The sequence below is a fragment of the Lutra lutra genome, chromosome 15 (genome assembly GCF_902655055.1).
Source record: "Lutra lutra chromosome 15, mLutLut1.2, whole genome shotgun sequence".
In the NCBI taxonomy this organism is placed as follows: domain Eukaryota; kingdom Metazoa; phylum Chordata; class Mammalia; order Carnivora; family Mustelidae; genus Lutra; species Lutra lutra.
In genome coordinates, this window is record NC_062292.1 from 69,175,635 (window position 1) to 69,195,515 (window position 19,881).

General features: G+C 61.9%; 1 protein-coding gene and 1 long non-coding RNA gene across 4 annotated transcripts in view; one reads left to right on the forward strand and one right to left on the reverse strand.

Annotated features, from left to right (window-relative positions):
- ADAR (adenosine deaminase RNA specific) overlaps positions 1-19,881 on the forward strand; it is a 24,024-nt gene continuing 4,143 nt past the window's right edge. For 2 of the 3 annotated variants that reach the window (XR_007123095.1, XM_047705165.1), the window contains exons 1-14: positions 1-173; positions 4,976-6,375; positions 7,909-8,092; positions 8,442-8,590; positions 9,023-9,167; positions 9,267-9,457; positions 15,646-15,868; positions 16,088-16,259; positions 16,617-16,710; positions 17,046-17,168; positions 17,369-17,502; positions 18,897-19,079; positions 19,320-19,432; positions 19,732-19,859. Coding sequence is in view for 2 of the 3 variants with exons in the window: in XM_047705165.1 (XP_047561121.1) it covers positions 159-173; positions 4,976-6,375; positions 7,909-8,092; positions 8,442-8,590; positions 9,023-9,167; positions 9,267-9,457; positions 15,646-15,868; positions 16,088-16,259; positions 16,617-16,710; positions 17,046-17,168; positions 17,369-17,502; positions 18,897-19,079; positions 19,320-19,432; positions 19,732-19,859 (3,254 nt within the window). In the remaining variant the exon portion in view is untranslated. The remainder of the gene's footprint in view (positions 174-4,975; positions 6,376-7,908; positions 8,093-8,441; positions 8,591-9,022; positions 9,168-9,266; positions 9,458-15,645; positions 15,869-16,087; positions 16,260-16,616; positions 16,711-17,045; positions 17,169-17,368; positions 17,503-18,896; positions 19,080-19,319; positions 19,433-19,731; positions 19,860-19,881) is intronic. The other variant, XM_047705166.1, reaches the window with a different exon arrangement.
- Positions 648-10,790, reverse strand: LOC125086096 (uncharacterized). The gene is made up of 3 exons (XR_007123098.1): positions 10,573-10,790; positions 789-795; positions 648-661 (listed from the first exon to the last, which is right to left on the reverse strand). It is a non-coding gene; the product is annotated as an uncharacterized LOC125086096 (long non-coding RNA).

Consider the following 19,881-nt stretch of genomic DNA (forward strand, 5'->3'; position numbering starts at 1 on the left):
GAAAGCGAAATTGAAGCGGGCCGTTTCCCTGTTTACCGCGCTCGGGGCCCTTGGCGTCTGCGCGGCGGGGGGCGGCCGCGGGGGCGGAACCGCCCGGGGAGGTCGCGTCTGGGGGCGGGGGGCGGCCGGCACCGCCCAGGACATGCGTCGGGGACGCCATGGACCCCAGGCAGGTAAGCCGGCCGGGCCGCGCGCCCCTGACCCCGCGTGCGCTGGGGCTTCGGTCGGAGACTCGGTGCGCGGGGCCGTGCCTGTCCGCGGGGCTGTGCGTGTGCGCGGGGCTGTGCGCGCGGGGGGCTGTGCGTGTGCGCGGGGCTGTGCGCGTGCGCGGGGCTGTGCGCGCGGGGGGCTGTGCGTGTGCGCGGGGGCTGTGCGTATCCGCGGGGCTGTGCGTGTGCGCGGGGCTGTGCGCGCGCGGGGGGCTGTGCACGCGCGGGGGGGGGCTGTGCGTGTGCGCGGGGCTGTGCGCGCGGGGGGGGCTGTGCGTGTACGTGGGGCTGTGCGCGCGCGGGGGGGGCTGTGCGCGTGCGCGGGGCTGTGCGCGCGCCACGTTCCAGGGGTTCGCATCTTGCCTGTTAACTCTGCGGAGCCGAGCCGCGCGGGGCAAGCGGCGCCTGTGGGAGGAGGGGATGCGCCGGGGTGAGGGTCGGGCGGCCCCTCCCTCTCTGCGAGGGCCCAGCCTTAGCCGGCTTCCCTTCCCCGTGCCCTCTCTGCATCCTTCCCACTTCCTTAAGGCTTCTGGGAAGTGAAAATTAGCCTTTCTTACCTTTCGGAGCAGGTTTGTGTACGTCACAGCTGTCCTCATTGTTGCCGGGAACTGGCAAAGCCCAGACGCCCTTTGCAGGCTGGTTCGCCGGCGGGGGTGTCTCCAGGCCAGAAGCGGGAAGGAGCTCCTGGTGCCCCGTGGAACCTCCCAGTCACTAGGCCAGGCAGGGAGGCTGCGCTCAAAAGACTGCGTACTCCTGGGTCCCTTTCCTCGACACTATGGGAAGAGCAGTTCTGGGGGCCCGGGAAGCAGATGGCGGCTGCCCGAGCCTGGGTGTGGGGGAAGGAGCTGACTGCAGAGCACGTGAGATGGAAGTGTGTATCCTCACGGTGGTAGTAACAGGGCCGGACGTGCTTTGAGTCCATACAGTCAAAACTCAGAGTGTGGGGCGCCTGGGCAGCTCAGTTTGTTAAGCAACTGCCTTCGGCTCAGGGCATGATCCTGGAGTTCTGGGATTGAGTCCCACGGGCTCCCTGCTGGGGGGGGGGGTCGAGTCTGCGTCTTCCTCTGACCCTCCCCCTTCACGTTCTCTCTCTCTCTCAAATAAATAAATAAAATCTTTTAAAAAGAAAACCTCACAGAGTACAACAAAAGGATAAACTTTATGTACATAAGTTTTACTTCTATTTCAAAAGTTACATATATTTTTTTCGTTCTCCTCTTCCAAAGGATTGGGGGCCCCTGGCCTGAAGGAAAGCCTCTCTTCACACATACCAATATATCACTCAGTGGAACCCATGTGGTACGGGTGGGGGCTCAGCTCTGGATCCTAATGTAGGAGATTGGGTGAAAGTGAACAGGATGGGGTGCGGCCATGAAGTGGCTTGGGATGTTGAGGGACTAGGAAGGGTCCCCACGGGCTGCTTCCCACGGGCTCCCTCTCACTCCCTTCAGTGGCTCTCCCTGGGGCTGTTCGCAAACCATGCTCTGGCTTCGCTATTGGGAGACTTGGGGGGTGAAGATAAAATTAATAATCTCCCTGCAGAGTTCCCTAACATAACTATTTGAACAAATACACACTCATTCTTTCCTTCACACATCGACTTTCCTTCCTTCCTGTCTCTGGGTCCGCTCGGGGTGCACACAGGTGCACGTAACGGTGAGGCTTTTCCTTCTTTTCCAGGATGAGCTTGGAGCCTACCTGTTCCTCAGCTTGCCTTTTTGTGGTTATTAATTCAGCCTTGTGTCATTGCTAGATTTTTCTCCAGGTGGATATGAATAGATCGTAACACATTGTTTTAAAAAAAAACAAAACACTGCTGTTCTGTGGCATGAATATGTCATAATCTGTGGGGTTCCTCTTCTATAGACAGACAAATATTTTGCAGGTTTTAGCCAAGTAGCAGCGGGTTTACATTTAGCTAGAAGCTGACTTTAACCACTTTGCGAAATAATTGTTTCACCAAGGTCCCTCCAACAGCTAGTGGGGAAATCCCTGAAGTCCCCATAATTCAGCGAGGAGCTGGGCACTCCCCTCTGTGCCCACATACACTGTGGTCCCTACCAGTGTCGTGGGGACGGGGTAGAGGGCAGCAGGAGGAACAATGAAGAGGCAGAGGCTGTTTGCCGCCGCTGTCACAGATTCAGCAAATGTTGGTTCAGGATCAGCTTGAGGACAGGCGCTGTTTTCGGCGCTGGGAGCACAGAGATAACTGAGACACTGTCCTCGCCTCCTGGGCGTTCACTGTGAAGTAGACTGTGTCCCCCCCCCCATTAGCACTTGATGGAGAATATCAGGAGTGGGGCCGTGAGCATCCTTTCTGGACACTCAGTCTTGGTAATCGCCTCGTGATACACGGTGTGTACGTGCCGGGCCAACAAATAAACACAGCAGTATGAGCAGAGGTAAAGGGGTATTGTAGGAGTTGAGAGGGAGGGGCTCGAGGAGACACAAACACCCATGGGCTGAGTCACACGTCTCCAGAAGAAGGTGGCCTTTAAGGAGATCTTGAAGGAAAGGGTCAGACTTGTAATGGGGCCGTAGAGAAGCTGTCAGGCCCGCTGGACTGGAATGTAGGGGTACAGAGATCAAGGCTTTGTGGCGGCCTGGTGAGAAGTAATTAGAGGCTGGAGCTGAAGAAAGATGCGCGTATGAGAAACTATGGGGTGGGGTAGACAAGGTAGAGCTTAGCGACTGCCTAGTCTAGTAGACGCGGGAGGTGAGGGAGGAAGGCAGGCGGCAAAGCTGCTTGGGCTCTGCCCTGCATAACCGCAGAGAACAACGCCGTCAACAGTCTGGGGATAGAATGGGCGGGGTCGAGGGAAAGGGTTCATTTGGTTCAGAATATGTGGTGTTCGAGGTGGGGCAGGGTATCCCAAGTGGACAGATCATCTAGGCATTTAGAAGTTCAAGTCTTGGCTTTGCAAGGCAGTGGCTGGAGGAAATAGAGGAAAGAGATTGGAGCACTGTTTCTTAGGAGTGCTAGTTTATGTTGGGGGGTGGATGAAGTCGACCTGTGGGGGAGGGGGAGGCCCTCCACACATGTTCCTCCACACATGTCCCATTCCTCCACACAAGGGACATGGGGACACAGAAGAAGAGAAGGCGGTGTTGAGGGGCGTTTGTAAGGAAGAGCCTCTGTCCCAGGGCGTGTTTGGGAGCCTGAGTGGACCACCAAGCCGGGGACGAATCCGAGTGCAGGAGGAGGGCGTTCCACCCCGCCCGGCGTCCTTCTCCAGCACCTTGGGGAAGCCTCCGTGCGGGAATGGGGGCAGGGCCCGCGGGCAGAGGAGGGAGCTGGCCGCGAGACCGGGGCTGAGTGGGGGCGTGTGTTAGGGTCCAGAATGAGGAAGGCTTGGGGGCTGCTGACCCACAGCACAGCGGTCCGCTCACGTAGGGGCTCCCCGGGAGTCCCGCAGCAGAAGCAGGAGATGCACAGGGGAGTGGCCATCGGGAAAGAGCAGGACTCAGCAACTCAGCCCACAGACCCCGGGCTCACGTGTCATCCCGGCTGCCTCTGGGCCACAGCTGCAGACCCAGCCGGTGCTTTCCTGGGAGTTTCAGGGTTTTGAGGAGTGGGTGTCGCCCCAGCCAGCGGAGCAGGGAGAATGAGTGAGGAGTGGACCCGCCACTCAGGTGGCACAGGAGGGAGGTGGTGGTGAGCGTGACTAGCGAGCGCGCGGGTCCCCAGGTCATGCCCCGGGTGTGGGGCGACGGCCACGGTTCCTGAGGGCGGCACAGCTGCCTGGGGTCGCTGGAGTTTTCAGGACCTTCAGATGGGGGCGGGGGCGGGTGGACAAGCACAAGGAGATGTTGTTGCTAGAGGTCGCCCCCCCAGGTCCCTTAAATACCTCCTGCCCCTCTCCCCTCTCCAGTGAGCAGCTCCGGGGACAGGATGAGCACTGCCCTGGGTGGGGGCAGGGGTCACAGGTGCCCAGTGTTCTGGGAGGTGAAAGTTCAGGGCAGCCCGTGTCCTGGGGAGCAGGATTCTGAAGGATGGGGATGGAAACAGCTCTGGAGAGGGCAGTGCAGGAACTTGGGGGGTGACACCAAGGTGTCCAAGACACCAGACACCTGTGGGAGGCTGGGCGGTGTGAGCAGAAGTGCCCAGTGTCTCTTCCAAACCTGGCCACCACACTGAAACGTGAAGACGGTGTGTCCTTCCTTCCCTAAGGAAATCATCATCCGCCCCCCCCCGGGCCCCCCCCCCCCCGTCCAAACACCAATTCCAGGCTTCCCGAGGAGGCAGTGGCGAGCAGGTGAACCTGTGAGGTTTGCACGTGGGAAGGTGTGCCCCTCGTGGCCTTGGGGGCTGGGCTCCAGGTCGTCCAGTGCACGGGGGTTTGTTGTCCTGCCCAGGGCATGTCCTGATCCAGGGCTCCCTGGGCATTTTGACGTCATCGTGTTTTTGTTTTTAAAACAAAATAACATTTGTTTCTTTGTTTTTATCTTAAAAGGGTACTTACTTTGCAAAGTGGAAGGATTTGTTTCAACCCCCCAGAATCCTGCCGAGGCAAGAGTGCGCAAGGCTCGCGGGAGAGGCCCAGCTGCCCTGGCCACCCCGGGCACCCCTGACGGCTCCCCGTTGGGCCTCCCGCTCCCCTTGCTTTTCCGGGTGGCGGTCCCTAGGCAGTGCCGGCTGGGTCACACGCCTACCTCTCCTTGCCTCTCCACCCCTCGGGACGCAGGTGTGGCCCCCCAGGCAGAGAGAAGGGACAGGCTCACCGCCCAGGTCCTTGTTCACGTTCTCTTCCCTCTTCTCTCTGCAGGGGTGTTCACTGACCAGGTCCCGCCCCCAGAGCCTCCGAGGCCATGAACACAGCAGGCCCAGACCGTGGCAGCCAGGGCCTGGATCTTCCCCGAATCTCTTCCAGCTCCAGCAAATAGAGTTTCTCAAGGGGCTGCTCCCTGAAGCCCCCCTAACTGGAAAGCAGACGCCATCACTGCCACCGCTGGTCTCCGAACTCAGGCCGAGGTTTCCAGGACTGCCTGCCAGGAGCAGGGAGCTGGGGGCTTGGGGTGTCCCCGCAGGCGTGCCTCCCAGACATCAGGTGCTCCCGAGGGCGTGCCCGCGTCCTCCCCAGCGCGGCCGCTCTCTGCCGTGGAGAGGTGTGGACAGGCTCTCCTCGCACTTCCAGGAGCTTGGTATCCACCAGGGCCAGGACGAGAGAGTCTCGGAGCTCGTCCTGCAGCAGCTCGGGGAAGGGACAGCTGCCACGGCCCATGATCTGGCTGGGAGGCTTGGAGTCCCGAAGAAGGAAGTCAATCGAGTTCTGTATTCTCTGGAGAAGAAGGGTCAGCTGTGTCGGGAGGCAGGAACGCCCCCTCTGTGGAGAGTCGCTGCTCAGGCCGGGAGCCGGCACAGCCGGGTAGCCAGTGCCCACGGCCGCAGCTGGGAAGTGCCCCCCTCGGACCCCGGTTTGGAAACCGAAGACGGAAGCTCCGAGCCTGGCTTGGAAGGTCCTCCTGAGCCTCTGGACATGGCCGAGATCAGGGAGAAAGTCTGTGACTTCCTATTCAATGTGTGTGGCGCCTCCGCCCTGAACGTGGCGAAGAACATCGGTCTCAGCAGGGCCCGGGAGGTCACCGCGGTGCTGGTCGACCTGGAGCGGCAGGGCGAGGTGTACCGGCTGGGCGCCACGCCCCCCGTGTGGCACCTGACCGAGAAGAAGCGGGAGCGCGTCCGGATGAAGAGAGACGCGGCCGCCGTGCCTGGTGCCAGAGGCGACGCGGCGCCCCCCTCCCGTCCCCTGGCCGCACCGGACCCCTCGGACGGTGTCGCGGCCGCTGCGGTGCGGAACGGGCAGGAGCCGGTCCTGAAGCTGGAGAGCAGGCAGGAGGCGGTGCCGGAGCCGGTGAGGCTGGAGCCGCCGGCGCACGACAACGGCCCCACGAGGACGGGCTCCGTAGACTTCGAGAACGGCCAGTGGGCCACAGACGACATCCCAGACGACCTCAACAGCATCCGCGCCGCGCCGGGCGAGTTCCGTGCCATCATGGAGATGCCGTCCTTCTACAGCCACGGCTGGCCGCGGTGCTCCCCCTACAAGAAGCTGACCGAGTGTCAGCTGAAGAACCCCATCAGCGGGCTGCTCGAGTACGCCCAGTTCGCCAGCCAGACCTGCGAGTTCAACCTGCTGGAGCAGAGTGGGCCGCCCCACGAGCCTCGGTGAGAGACCACCGCCAGCCGGACCCGCACCCCTGCCAGGCAGCCTCGCCCCTCGCGGGGCCCCGCCTCTTCCCTTGGCCTCTCTGTCTTGTGGGGAGCCAGCGGGTGGCTGACCCTCAGGCTGGAAGCAGCTTCCTTGAACCGGCTTCCGTGCCTCGGTGTCATGTCTCCGAGGGCTGGAGGTCATGGAGCCTGGACCCCACACTCATGCCGGGGTCCCTCCCTCCTTTCCCTGAGCTGAGTTCCTGGGACAGGCACAGGACAGGTGGGGTGGCCTGGGGCGTGCACACGGGAAGCAGGAGCAGGTCCCCACGCGGCTCAGCTCCCCTGGGGACCAGGTAGTGTGAGCGTCCACAGCTGCCTGTCTGTCCGAGGTGGAAGTTACGTGCCTCCTGACCTGTGCAGTCAGAAAGTTCCTTGCTCCACCAGCCAGCCAGGCCCCACACTGTAGGCCCCTGCAGGCCACTGGACAGACTGGGGGAGACGGGGGGGGGGGGGGGGGGGGGGGCCTGCCTAGATGGGGCTGCTGAAGGCCAGAGGCCGCATGCTGCCCCCGAGCAGGCCACTGGGGGCGGGAGAGAGTCCCCTTGCCCTCTAGGTTAGTGGGCTGGTGTCCAAGGGCGTGGCTTCCCAGCAGTGACCCTTGCTCCTTCTGTCCATCATCTTCACTTCATGACAGAGACAGCCGGCAGGAGCGCAGTTTAGACGGGGGGTGTGTGTTGAAAGCCGGCAGGGCCAGGACTGCTCTGTGTCTGGGACAGAGGCCAGGGGGGCATCGTGCCCTCTTTTCCCTCCACTCCCCATCCCCCAGAACTGGGGGAGAGCAGTAGGTTTTGTGGTTAACCCTTTTTTGGATTCCAGCTATAAGAAACGTTGGTGCAACGTACAACTATTTCAGAAGACCTAAGAAGTAAGAAGTTTTACCCATTTTTTTCAATGAAATTGTAGGTTGAGCAAATACCCAAATAGATTTGAAAACTTGAGCACGGGAGGTCCAGGTTAAGTCCAGAGACCCAGAACGAAGGCTTTTTGGTCTTTTCTGTGACCAGGGGCTCTGGACAGATGGGCCTTAGGTGACTCAGACCCAGCTGTAGGGCCCGGTCTCCAGGGAGTGGGGGCAGGGGCAGACCTGGGGCCAGCAGGTGCCTCGAGTGTGAGGCCGCGCGCGTGACGGCGGGCAGGCTCGGGGCTCTGTGCATGTGAGGCCGTGCGGAAGGAGCTTTACTGTCTGCAGGAGCCACCCTGGCGGTAGCCAGTGGACCCGCTGCTCCAGAAGGAAGGCTGCCAGTCGCTGCGGTGGTGGCTTTGGCCCGTGTTTCCTGTGCGTGCTCTCTTAACTCATTGCTGAGAGATGGCGGGTCTCCCCGGAGCTGCGTTTGCTCTGATGAGCTCTGGGAGGAGTCCCTGGCTGCCGTGTTTCCGGAAGGTCGCGGCTGAGGCTCCAAAGGGATGGAAGGCCCCAGGGTGCAGGGCCCCACAGGGAGGGCGGCAGGGACGGCCAGGCCCGCACTCACCCATCTCCTCACTTTCAAGATTTAAATTCCAAGTCATCATTGGTGGCCGAGAATTCCCCGCGGCGGAAGCGGGCAGCAAGAAGGTGGCCAAGCAGGACGCGGCCCTCAAAGCCATGACCATCCTGCTCGAGGAAGCAAAGGCCAAGGACGGGGGAAGACCAGAAGAGCCCCACGACGGCTCCCCAGGGAAGGGGTCAGAGAAGGTAGGCATCTCGCCTCGGGGGGCCCCGTGCTCTGCCTCTGCCTTGGCCCCGCTCCCCTGCCCCACGCCCAGCGCCCCTGCTTGCCCGTCTCCCAGCACAGCTGGGGTTACAGACCGCCAGACTGGAAAGCGCCTCAGAGACGGCCGAGTCCAAGCTCCGTCGCTGGCAGATGAGACACGGGACGCAGGAGGCTTAGTGACGCGACCTTTGCTGCCGTGCCCTCCACCTCCCTCAGCCCTCTCCCTCTGGGCCATCAGCCCCTCGCGTGGGGTTGACCCCTCACCGGTCTCGCCGCCGGGACACAGCAGCCGTGGTTTCTCAGCCGTTTCTCTCGTCTCGTTTTCTCCAGTCGGCAGAGTCCCAGCCCAGCGCCCCTTCCGCCGCAGCCTTGTTTTCGGGGAAGAACCCGGTTACCACCTTGCTGGAGTGTGTGCACAAGCTGGGGACCTCCTGCGAGTTCCGCCTCCTGTCCAGAGAAGGCCCCGCCCACGACCCCAAGTACGTCTCTCTCGTCGGGCATCTCTGCCCGGCTTTCCCGGAAGAGCGATAACGCCCTCCTCGCCTTCCGAGGGGCGGCCGGTCGTCCCGCTGAGCCGTTGCCTGTCTTCCACACGGGAAGCGGGGGAGCCGCGCGGTGTGCTCACCACCGTGCTGCGGACAGCCTGGGATTAGGACCTCAGAGGGTGACGCGGGGACCAAGCGCTAGGGAGCCACTTGGCCTGGCGGTAGCTGGTGGTGGGTCTGCAGACCTGGGTGTCCCTGGGGCTCTGCACACTCTGCATCCCGGAGGATGGCTCCTGGAGGAGGCCTCAGGGCCCCGACACGTAGGGCCGCATGGGCTGAGGCGCAGAGAGGCCATACCAGTTCAGAGAGGCCGGTCCACAGAGGCGAGCGGTGCCGCTCTGACCCAGCTCCTCTGTGTCCTGCCAGGTTCCAGTACTGCGTGGCCATGGGAGCCCACACCTTCCCCACCGTGAGTGCCCCCAGCAAGAAGGTGGCCAAGCAGATGGCAGCCGAGGAAGCCATGAAGGCTCTGCACGGAGAGGCCACCAGCTCAGCACCTCTGGACACCCAGGTGGGCCATCGTGGCGACCCCAGGACCCAGCACTGCCCCTGGCACCCCCCAGCCGCCCCCGTGTTCACGGTTCCTCCTTGTGCACTGACCCCCCTTCAGCCCGGGGGCACGAGCACAGAGCCCTTCGATAACCTGCAGTCCGGGCTGCCCAGCAAGGTCCGGAGGATCGGCGAGCTCGTCCGGTACCTGAACACCAACCCCGTGGGCGGCCTGCTGGAGTACGCCCGCTCCCACGGCTTCGCGGCCGAGTTCAAGCTGGTCGACCAGTCCGGCCCTCCACATGAGCCCAAGTGAGTGTCTCGGCCCCGCATGGCCGCGTGCCCAGAGGGGAGAGGATAGGCTGCCCCCGGGGCCACAGGGGCGGGCTGGCCTGGAAGATCCCGTGGCCGTCTAGAGAGTACAGTGGCTCCTGCAGCAGGTGTGCTCTGCTTTGATTATTTTTGATTAATATTTTTAAAGGTTTTATTTATTTCACAGAGAGAGAGATCGCAAGTAGGCAGAGAGACAGGGGGAAGCAGGCTCCCTGCCAAGCAGAGAGCCCGATGCGGGGCTCGATCCCAGGACCCTGAGACCATGAGCCGAGCTGAAGGCTCAGCATTTAATTTCATTTTTAAAGGAATACGTGTGTGCATAGAAAATCATTCAGGCGCCTTGAAAAAGTATGGGGGAAAGTCTCCTTTCTACCTCAGGCTGATAGTTTCCTTCCCCACAGTTACACATAATCTGCTGCTTTAGTACTTCTAGAAATTTCCACCTATTACGTTTTCATTTTGCTTTTTAAACAAAAGTAAGTATAAAGCCTATCCTCGTGCATCCGGCTCCCTCACTGACCAGCGTGTCTTACGCGTCGTTCCGTGTCTCGGATGCACACACCCGTCACAGTCCTTTCTGTAGCTGCATATTTCTGGACGTTTTCTAAATTTTTTTTTTTCTTAAACATAAGCTCAGCACCAGGGGGCTTGTCACGAGCCCAAGACCGAGAGTCGCCGTGGCCCCGGCTACCCGGGCACCCCCGCAGCTGCGTATCCCGCAGCACAGCTGCTTCCGGTGTTAAGGCTGTTTGGTCGAGCAGGAGACACAAAGGTCTCTCCTGAAGCAGACACCCACACCCGTCGCCTGGGCTGGGGAAGAGGACGTCGCTGTTGCCGGCACAGCCCTCACTTTGGCGGGTGCGGAGCGGTCCCACTGCCAGAGGCGGTCTCTGTGCTCTGCCTGCTCGCGAGGGCGGTTCCGGGCCGTGAACAGTTTTCTAGGGGTTCGCTCTTTGTGTAGGTCATACGCGCCTTAAAATGCAACGCAAGAATCGTGTCCCCCCCGCCCCACACCCTCACACGCCGCCGCGCTGTCCTCACGCCCCCGTGCATCCTTCCAGACCGTCTTCCCATAAACGCGAGCCGGGCCAGACACGCGTGTGCCCTGAGCCCTGCGGCTGTTCATCCGTAACAGGGCGACCTCGGCGAGGTGTCCGGGTCCTGCTCTGTTCTCTGTGGGAAGGTGCTCCGTGGTTCCCCAGTGCACTGACCTGGGCTGTCCGCCAGCCCCTTGTGACCAGTGTGTGGGTCATTTCCACACTCTGGGACACCCGTGAATGACGTCTTCATGGGCGTCTAAAATTTCGGTAGACATTGCGGAACCTCCCCGCAGTGAGCCTAGAGCGGTGGACGCTTCCATCGGCTGGGAAGTGGCTCGCCCCGTCTTGCCCATGCGGAGGCAGGGGACTCCCTGCAGTCCAGAAGGGCAGAGCTCGTTTGGGATTTCCTGCCCGGCCGGCGCGGGGTGCGCTCTTCAATTATTGTCTTTTTTCATAGGCAGAAATCCTCTTCAGTGTTCTTTGGTTGGTAGGAGCGGGTACTCACGTAGGTCTTCAGTAAGGGGGGCGGCGCAACGTGAACTTTGGACACGGGACATCTGAACCAAGTTTTTACCTTTGCGGTTCTAAAATGTGAGAAATGGGGTCTTGGTGCCGTGCAAAGATTAGTCTGTATCAAGATATCGTTATTATTTACCAAATAATAATAAGGACGAAGCTCAGAGTCCTCTCCAGAGATTCCAAAAAGGCTTTTAATAAAACCCAACGTCCATTCAGATTAAAAAACCAAGCTGTTAATAAAGTAGACATGACCGCGTACCTCCTTAAGAGTGGGGTCACCACGTAGCTCTGAGGTCAGCCGCCAGGCGTTCGCTCCGCGTTGAACAGGGAGCTGTTTGCAGCAAGGTCGGGACACGGGGGTGCCTGGGTCCCCGTGCTTCTCGGCTCCCCTTTTCGGCCAGCCCGTCAGGACAGAGAAGGCGGGGAGAGGACGCTGCCGTCCGGCGCAGACCGGGCTCGTGCCCCTGAGCCACGTGTGAGCGGTGGGCGGGCACACCCGGGCGAGGGGAGGCGGGAGAGCAGGGACTTGGGAAACAAGGGCAGACGCGTGTGGAGGAAGCGGTTCGCAGACGCGGGAGAGGAAAGTAGCCTGTCCGCAGCAGCGGCTGAGCAGGCGGAAGATGCGCACGTTCCGAGCAGGAAACGCCGGCTCCGGGGCTCTGTGATGAGGTAGAAAACCTGGTTTCGTGACCGCAGCTGGGCCCAGACGAGTGGTTACGCTTCATGTGATCCTACTGGGGACGGGGTGGAACTGACTTCTTGGAGACCCGCAAGACCTGATTCCCGGGTTCACACGAGAGTCTGTGTGGGGCGCCTGGGTGGCCCAGTGGGTGAAGCGTCCGCCTTCAGCTCAGGTCAGGATCCGGGGGTCCCGGGTCCCCTGCTCAGCAGAGTCTGCTTCTCCGTCTCCCTCTGCTGCTCCCCCTGCCTGTGCACGCGCTTTCTGACAGATAACTGAAGTGTTTGAAAAGGGAAAAGAAAAAAGAAAAAGGAAAACCCAGGAGAATAGCCAGAAAGTTCTGAAGGACCTGCATGGCCCGTGGCCTGGGACGGCTCTTACGGCAGAGGGGCAGGGCTGCCCACCGCGTCTGAGCAGGACATCGCTGGTGTCTGTCTCCCCGCCGCACGTCACCTCGAGTCCAGGACTTCAGCGTAAGGCAGGGGTGTCTGGCTGGCTCGGTGCTCTGGGTTTGAGCCCCAGGTTGGGTGTAGAGATTGCTTAAAAATAAAATCCTAAAAGTATATACGTAAATCATAACCTCACAGGTGAACATGGGGATTTTCACCTGAGGACGTTGGAGCGGCAAAGCCATTCCATGAAATGAAGTCAGGAAGACAGAGGTGTGGGCATCAGGAGAATTGGGGTCTTAAAAGGCCGTCTGAGGGTAAAGCGCGAGGGGCTGATTGCTTTATAAGTAAGGGGTTCTTTCCACGAGAGGCGCGTGAGCTAAGTGCACACATGCTCAGTGTGCTCACGTGTCCGGGAGGGGTCCTCCGAGCGCCACAGTGGGGAGTGGAGAGCAGCGCTTTCAGGCCGGGGGCCGCCCCCGGGAACCCTCCCGCACCCTGCACAGCAACTCTGCTATTTCAGTGGACAACCCGAGGCAGTCTGCGGACTGGTGAATCGTGGGGCGCGCCCACCCCGGTGCTGCTCATGGTGTGTGCCAACGGGCCGTGGAACACCAGTGGGCACAGCGGGCCTCGGAGGGCTGGGATGCAGGCCCGGGGCCAGCTCTGCGAGAATGGAAAACTGGGCCCAGTGTTTGCTTCTGGAGATGAGAGACGCTTCCTCCCCTTCCATACTTAACGACCCGAACGTTTGCCTATGCGGTAACCCACTGCTCAGTGTTTTGGTTTTTTTGTAAATATTTACTTGACAGAGGTCACAAGCAGGAAGAGAGGCAGGCGGAGGGGGGGGCGGGGAGCAGGCCCCCACTGAGCAGGGAGCCCGACACAGGGCTCGATCCCAGGACCCTGAGACCATGACCTGAGCCGAAGGCAGAGGCTTAACCCACTGAGCCCCCCAGGCGTCCCACTGCTCAATTTTGAAAGGTGGTCACAGGAGAAGAGCTCACGACACAGTGTCTTATGTTGAATTTGTCTCCGTAGTAAGTGATGTTGACTCATTTCTTCACGTTCACGTTATCTGCGTTTCTTGGATATGAACCACCTTTGTGTCCTCGTCTGTCTTTTGGCTCTGACTTCCTCCCAGGAGAGTGTGAGCCCGGTAAGGACTCGAGGACACTGGCCCAGGGCACCCGGAGGGCCTCCTGGCCTGTGGTGGGCACACTGGCTCGCGGGGCCTGCCCTTGGCGCCTAGCGACCCTCCCCTGTCACCAGCCTTGCCCCTCACGCCTTCCTTCTGTCTGGCTCCTCTCCCTCCCGCTTGCGTGAAACCGTCCCTCGGACTTCCAGGACTCATGCAGGATTTAAGAACTTACCAGGAGTGAGGGGAGGGCGCGAAGACCCCCGGGGCTGCGGGCAGGGGCCCGCCGTAATGGCTCTGCGACAGGAGAGTACTGCTTCCCTTTGTCTGCCCTTCTCAGCGACCGTATGTCTATCTCGCTGCTGGAAGGCACCAGCTCTGGGGGCCGAGACCTCCGCAGGACCCCAGGCTCCCCTCCAGCTTCCTTGTCGCTTCAACTGGGCTCAAGTCTGACCCTCCTGAAGGAGAGCTCTTGGGTTTCACCTCTTATGCTTTTTTCCTCTGGTCCTTCCCATCTCCACGGGCAACCTCACTGTCCCCCCAGTAGCTCACACCAGTGGCCAGGTGTGGGTCATCACGTCCAGCCCCTTCACCCTCCTCGAGGAGAGCAGTCTCAGGCTCTATCTTAGACTTCCTGCTCTCCAGACCCTCCCCTCCTGCCTCCAGCGGCCTCTCCTCTCCACTACACTCCCTCCTTTGTTCATTCGTCCAGAGAATGTTTCTGGTCTCCCTTCTGTTTGGACAGGGGCCAGATTGGAACGAGTGATCCCCTAGAGAGACGTAGGGTCTCCCGTCTCGTGTATGTTCTAAGGAGCTCGAGGTGCGTGATGGGTTGCGAGTCTGCTTGGTGTGGCCTGACTTCTACAGATGGGTGCCGCGCCGTGGTCTGGGGATGGTTCGGAGAAAGCTGGAGTTCTGGGCAGGGCCTGGTTCAGCGCAGGCCTGCGGTGGGAGGGGAGTGAACCTGCCAAGGCGGGAGGCCCGGCCCATCCACACCGGCCACAGAAAGCCCCTAGGGATGGTCTCTTGCTCCCTGCTGCCCTTGGCCGTCTCCCCAGCATTTTCACTACTGGTTTGTTCTAACTTCTCTGTCCCACTCTTCAGATCCCCTCCTTTTTATTCAGGCTTTCACCAAAACCCTCTTCTTACTCCCAACCAACGCCCATCTGCACTGCTTCATTGAGGAAGGGGCAGCAGTGGCAGGAGAGACGCTTTCTCTTCCCATCGCCTCACGTGCCTGCCTGCACCTGCTCTGCTGTGTGGGTCCCCCCCCCCCGCCTCGCCCCGTGCCCCTCACCACCACACCTTTCGGGGTCTTGGCTTCCTTAACTCGGTGTCCCCAGCGTGCCAGGAAAAGGCAAACCACAGGCCTCCTACGGTTACTAGGCACAGGGAGCGCAGCTGGTGGGGGTCCCAGCATCCGACCCCCAGCCTGACCCCAGCCTGCGCCATGTTTGGTCCCCACGTACAGCGGCCGTTTGCTGTGTCCACAGCGGTTTGCTCATGGGGATTGTGGAAGCCGGCGTTGGGTCGTTTCTCCAGCGGCGTCTGTTCACACCAGGTCTTTGGGCTCATTTCGGTGATTCTCACAATGTCTAAAATTCTCCGTACTCAGCAATCTGTGATCTGTGGTTACGAGTCACTAGAAGCTCAAACGGTGGTTAGCATCTTCTGAGCAGTGAAGTGCTTTTTAATTAGGGGACGCGTGTTGTTTAGATCTAAGGCGTTGCACACCTGAGAGGCTCAGTAGAGTGTAACCCTCACTGCCGTTGCACTAGAAAACCAGGAAGTTGGTTTTATCTCACTTCATCGCAATACTGGCTTTACTGTGCTGGTCCGGGACCCAGCCCACGACGGCTCCGAGGGGAGCCTGTGTGTGTGTGCGCGCGCGCGTGTGTGTGTGCGTGCGTGCGTGCGTGCGCACAGAACTCCTGTTCTTTTCAAACGCGTGGAACAGACATGAGAGTCTCCTGAGTCTCAGGCAGGACCCCACTGCCTTCCAGCATCTTTCACGCCACGTCCCTCCCCCTGGGGCTTCCGTCACCCTCCAGCCCGCGCCCAGCTACTGGCTGGCATGAGGGGACGCATGAGGCACGTCGTGGCTCAGGAGCCCAGCCCCGAGCCTCTGTGGACCGGGGCGCCTCGTCGGGGCTCAGTGGCCCGGTGTGTCCCTCGGTTCTGGGGCCCCTCTGATCTCCGGCGAGGGACTCAGGGCGCCCGCATGAAGCGTCATGTCTCAGCACGTCTCCCGCTGAGCTGAGCATGCAGCGGGAGCAGACAGGTGGCATCTGTCTCTGCAGAGGCCCCCGTGCGAGTCCCGGGGCCCAGGTCCAGGAAGGGCTGCCTGACAGACAGCTGTCCGGTCGGGCGCGTGTCTTCATCCCCTGCTTCTCCTCCCAAAGGTTCGTTTACCAGGCGAAAGTCGGGGGTCGCTGGTTCCCAGCCGTCTGTGCACACAGCAAGAAACAGGGCAAGCAGGAGGCGGCCGACGCGGCCCTGCGCGTCTTGATTGGGGAGAACGAGAAGGCAGAGCGCCTGGGTTTCACAGAGGTAACCCCAGTGACAGGGGCCGGTCTCAGAAGAACTATGCTCCTCTCCAGGTCCCCAGAAGCACAGCCAAAGACAGTTAAGACGTCGACTCTTGGTGCTCTCTCTGTGGGGTCCTGCTGACGCCCCTCTGGGCGGACTTGGTGCTCTCTCTGTGGGGTCCTGCTGACGCCCCTCTGGGCGGACTTGGCACTTAACTCGCCGTCCTGGGCCAGAGTCGGGGGCTGTGGCGGGGGCCCTGGCGGCACGCGGAGCTGGCCCTCGCGCGGGAGCTCTGACGCAGCCTTGTGCCCGCAGCTCCCGCTCAGCGGCAGCACGTTCCACGACCAGATCGCCATGCTGAGCCACCGCTGCTTCAACGCGCTCACCAACAGCTTCCAGCCCTCGCTGCTCGGCCGCAAGATCCTGGCCGCCGTCATCATGAAGAAGGCCTCCGACGACCTGGGCGTGGTGGTCAGCCTGGGCACAGGTCAGGGAGGCTCATGGCCTAGGCCCCGGTGTGGGGGGCAGGGGCGGGGCTTGAGGTGGGCTCCATCCTTAGCCCCCCACAGACCGCCTCTGCACCCACCACCCCGGGGTGTCTGGGCCCAGGCCGTGATCTCAGGGTCCCAATCTCTGGGCAGTGGGATCCAGCCCCTGAGAGGTGGGATCGGGCTCCACGGTCAGCAGGGAGTCCCTTGTCCCTCCCCCGCTCCACCCCTGCCCAGACCCTACTCGAGCTCCCTCTCGCTCTCAAAAAAGAAAAAAAAGGAAAAGCCGAACAGCCTCTATCCTGTTTGTCTTCATTTCCTGGGGAAGGATCACGCTTATTGTCCCCACCTCCCAGGGAACCGCTGCGTGAAGGGAGACTCGCTCAGCCTGAAGGGGGAGACAGTGAACGACTGCCACGCGGAGATCATCTCCCGGCGAGGCTTCATCAGGTGGGTGGGCTGGGGGCCGCCCAGGAGCCCGTCTCACGCCTGACCCCTCGAGGCTGGGGCCGCGCCGCTGCAGAGCCCGCTGTCCGCACCAGGCCCTCTTGGTCCTGTCGGGGCGCGGACGCCTTCCACCTGCATCTGGGGACCCCGGGAGCCCCTTGCCGGCCCTCCCGCTCTGCCCTCCAGCTCACGTGTTTAGCAGGTCAGGGGGCAGAAGCGAGACCGACCTGAGAGGCCGGCTGGCTTTCCGAGGTGTCCGGGCCTCGGGCAGAGGCCTCCCCCAATGGGGGGCCGGGCCACAGAGGCCACCGCGGTCCTAGCCACGGCTCCCCTTGTAGGTTCCTCTATAGCGAGCTGATGAAGTACAACCCCCAGACGGCGAAGGAGAGCATATTCGAGCCTGCGAGAGGCGGAGAGAAGCTGCAGATAAAGAAGAGTGTGTCGTTCCATCTATACATCAGGTCCGTGTGGTCTCTGCTGCCCCCAGAGCCAGCCTGCCAGGCCCCGGGGTCAGGCGTCCGGGTGCCATCCCGGCCCGTCAAGCGGAGCCGTTCCCTGGGCTGCACTTGGCTCAGCAGCCCTCAGGAGGCTGCGGGAGAGGCCCTGGGGACTGGGGAGGTCCCCGCACAGCTGGGCTTTCACGGATGCCCCTGTCCTGCAGCACGGCCCCGTGTGGGGACGGCGCCCTCTTCGACAAGTCCTGCAGCGACCGCGCAGTGGAGAGCTCCGACTCCCGCCACTACCCCGTCTTCGAGAACCCCAAACAGGGCAAGCTGCGCACCAAGGTGGAGAACGGTGAGTGGCGCGCTCCCTCGCGCCCACAGGAAGGCTCCTGCTGGGAGGGGGTGACCTGGGGACGGGGGTGCGGCGTAGAAAGCCAAGATTCCACTTGGCATCTGTAGTCGGGGAGCTGTGCAAGTCAGGTAGGAGGCGGAGTGCCCACCCGGCTAGAGACAGGCGTGGGAGTCCCCTTCCCATCCTTGATCTTCCTGGCCGGGGGGGCGGGCGGAGAAGGGACATGGGACCGAGTCCGAGGAGTGACAGAGGTGGGTGCCAAGTGTGCAGCTGCGCAACTGCCTTCCGTCCGCCGGCCCCTCCTCCAGGGCCCTTGGTCGGGGGGTGTCTCCTCATCCCCGCCCCCCACCCACTCAGACCAGGTCACCTCCCTGCTCAAAACCCACGGAGCTGCCCAGGACCCAGCAGCTCGCTCCAGGGTGCGTCCCCAGGAGAACAGACGAGTGCATGCTGGTTCCTAACGGCGAGGGGTGAAAGTCACCCCAGTCTGGCCGCTGGCGAGTGACCCAAACGGGGTGTCTGCATGGTGCGGTCGGCTCGGCCATGAGAGGGGTGCGGCGCTGGCTCCTGTTACAACACAGACGAGCCCCAAGAAGGCAGCCAGTCACCAGGGGTCCTGCGTCTCGTGCCTCCGTTTGTGCGGAATGTCGGGAATACAGACCAGGGCTCCCTGTGGAGACAAGAAGTGGATTTGTGGCTACCTGGGGCCTGGGCTGGGAGGGTTTCGCGCACGTGGGGATGCTTCTTTTGAGAGCAAGGAAAGGTTCTAAACTTGACCATGGGAAGGGCTGCACCCCTGTGAACATACGAAAAACCATCGTGGCTTTAAATGGGTGAATTCAATCTCAGTAGAGCGGTCACTGAAAACAGCCACACGGTTTCCCACCACCATTCACACCGAAGCCAGGCCTGCACACACGTAGGTGCCCCAAGCCCACTGGCTCTTCGTCAGTAACTTGGACAGCCCAGCCTCTCTCCTCCACAGGGCCTTTGTTTGTGCTGTTCTCAGTGTCTGAAACTGTCATACTCAGCTGTTGCTTCTCTCTGGTGACTTTGCTACCCTGGCAGTTCCAACCCTGGAGGCCCCCACACTGTCCAGTGCCGTCCCTCCTCCCGGCTGCGAGCACTGTTCCGTTCAGAGTTCTGTCTGTACTGCTTTGCTGCTGTGGGTCTGGCCCTTCCAGCCCCACCCCCACGAACGTTCCAGGAGCACAAGGATCTTCTGGGTTTGCTTCCGTTGTTCCCGCACAGAGTAGCGTGCCCAGCACTAGCCGGTGCAGTCTGTGAAGACTGACCGTGCACAGCCTTGGCCCACGTGGGAGGTGTGCGAAGGCCACACCGGGAAGGGGCCTGGCCCAGGGGCCCGCTTAGCTTTGACCTCAGTCCCTCCGCAGGGGAAGGCACAATCCCAGTGGAGTCCAGTGACATCGTGCCCACGTGGGATGGCATCCGGCTGGGGGAGCGGCTGCGCACCATGTCCTGCAGCGACAAGATCCTGCGCTGGAACGTGCTCGGCCTGCAGGGGGCGCTGCTGACCCACTTCCTGCAGCCCGTGTACCTCAAGTCTGTGACGCTGGGTGAGGGGCCGCTGCTGCCCGCGCCGCTCCCGCTGCTGCCCCTCCCCCGCCAGAATCCCGTCCGGGCACCCCTGAAGCCCGAAGTGTGCCTGCGGCTCTGGGGCCAGGTGCCCTGCGCAGCCACCGCCAGCAAGGCCTGCCACCGTGGTCCCAACCACCCACTGGCACTTCCGCGCCCCGGCATGTGTCCGCCTCGCGGCAGTGCCACAGCAAGCTCAGGTGCCCGCCTTTCCCACGCAGGTTACCTCTTCAGCCAAGGGCATCTGACCCGCGCCATCTGCTGCCGTGTGACGAGAGACGGCAGTGCCTTCGAGGACGGGCTGCGGCCCCCCTTCGTTGTCAACCACCCCAAGGTGCTGTAGCTCCTCCCCTTTTTCTTGATGTTTGCTGTGGCGGGGGGGGGGGGGGGGGGGGGGGTGCTCACGGGTGTCCCGGGAGCTGGTCCTTTCGTCCTGTTGGACGCCGGGGGCTTCCCGCTTGGGCTGGGACCCGTCTGACTGCGCTGGGCTGAGTGGGACCAGAGTCTATGCCAAACAAGTCCTCGCCGAGAGGAACGGTCCCAAGCCGTGCCCCCTCTTGGGGGCCCCGAATCCCTGCGGCAGGGCCTTCTGGAAGGTCTCCATCTGTGCCCTGTCGCTCCCGGGACCTCTAGGTGGGCCGCGTCAGCGTCTACGACTCCAAGCGGCAGTCGGGGAAGACGAAGGAGACGAGCGTGAACTGGTGCCTGGCGGACGGCTGCGACCTGGAGATCCTGGACGGCACCCGGGGCACCGTGGACGGGTGAGGCGCCGGCGCCTGCGGC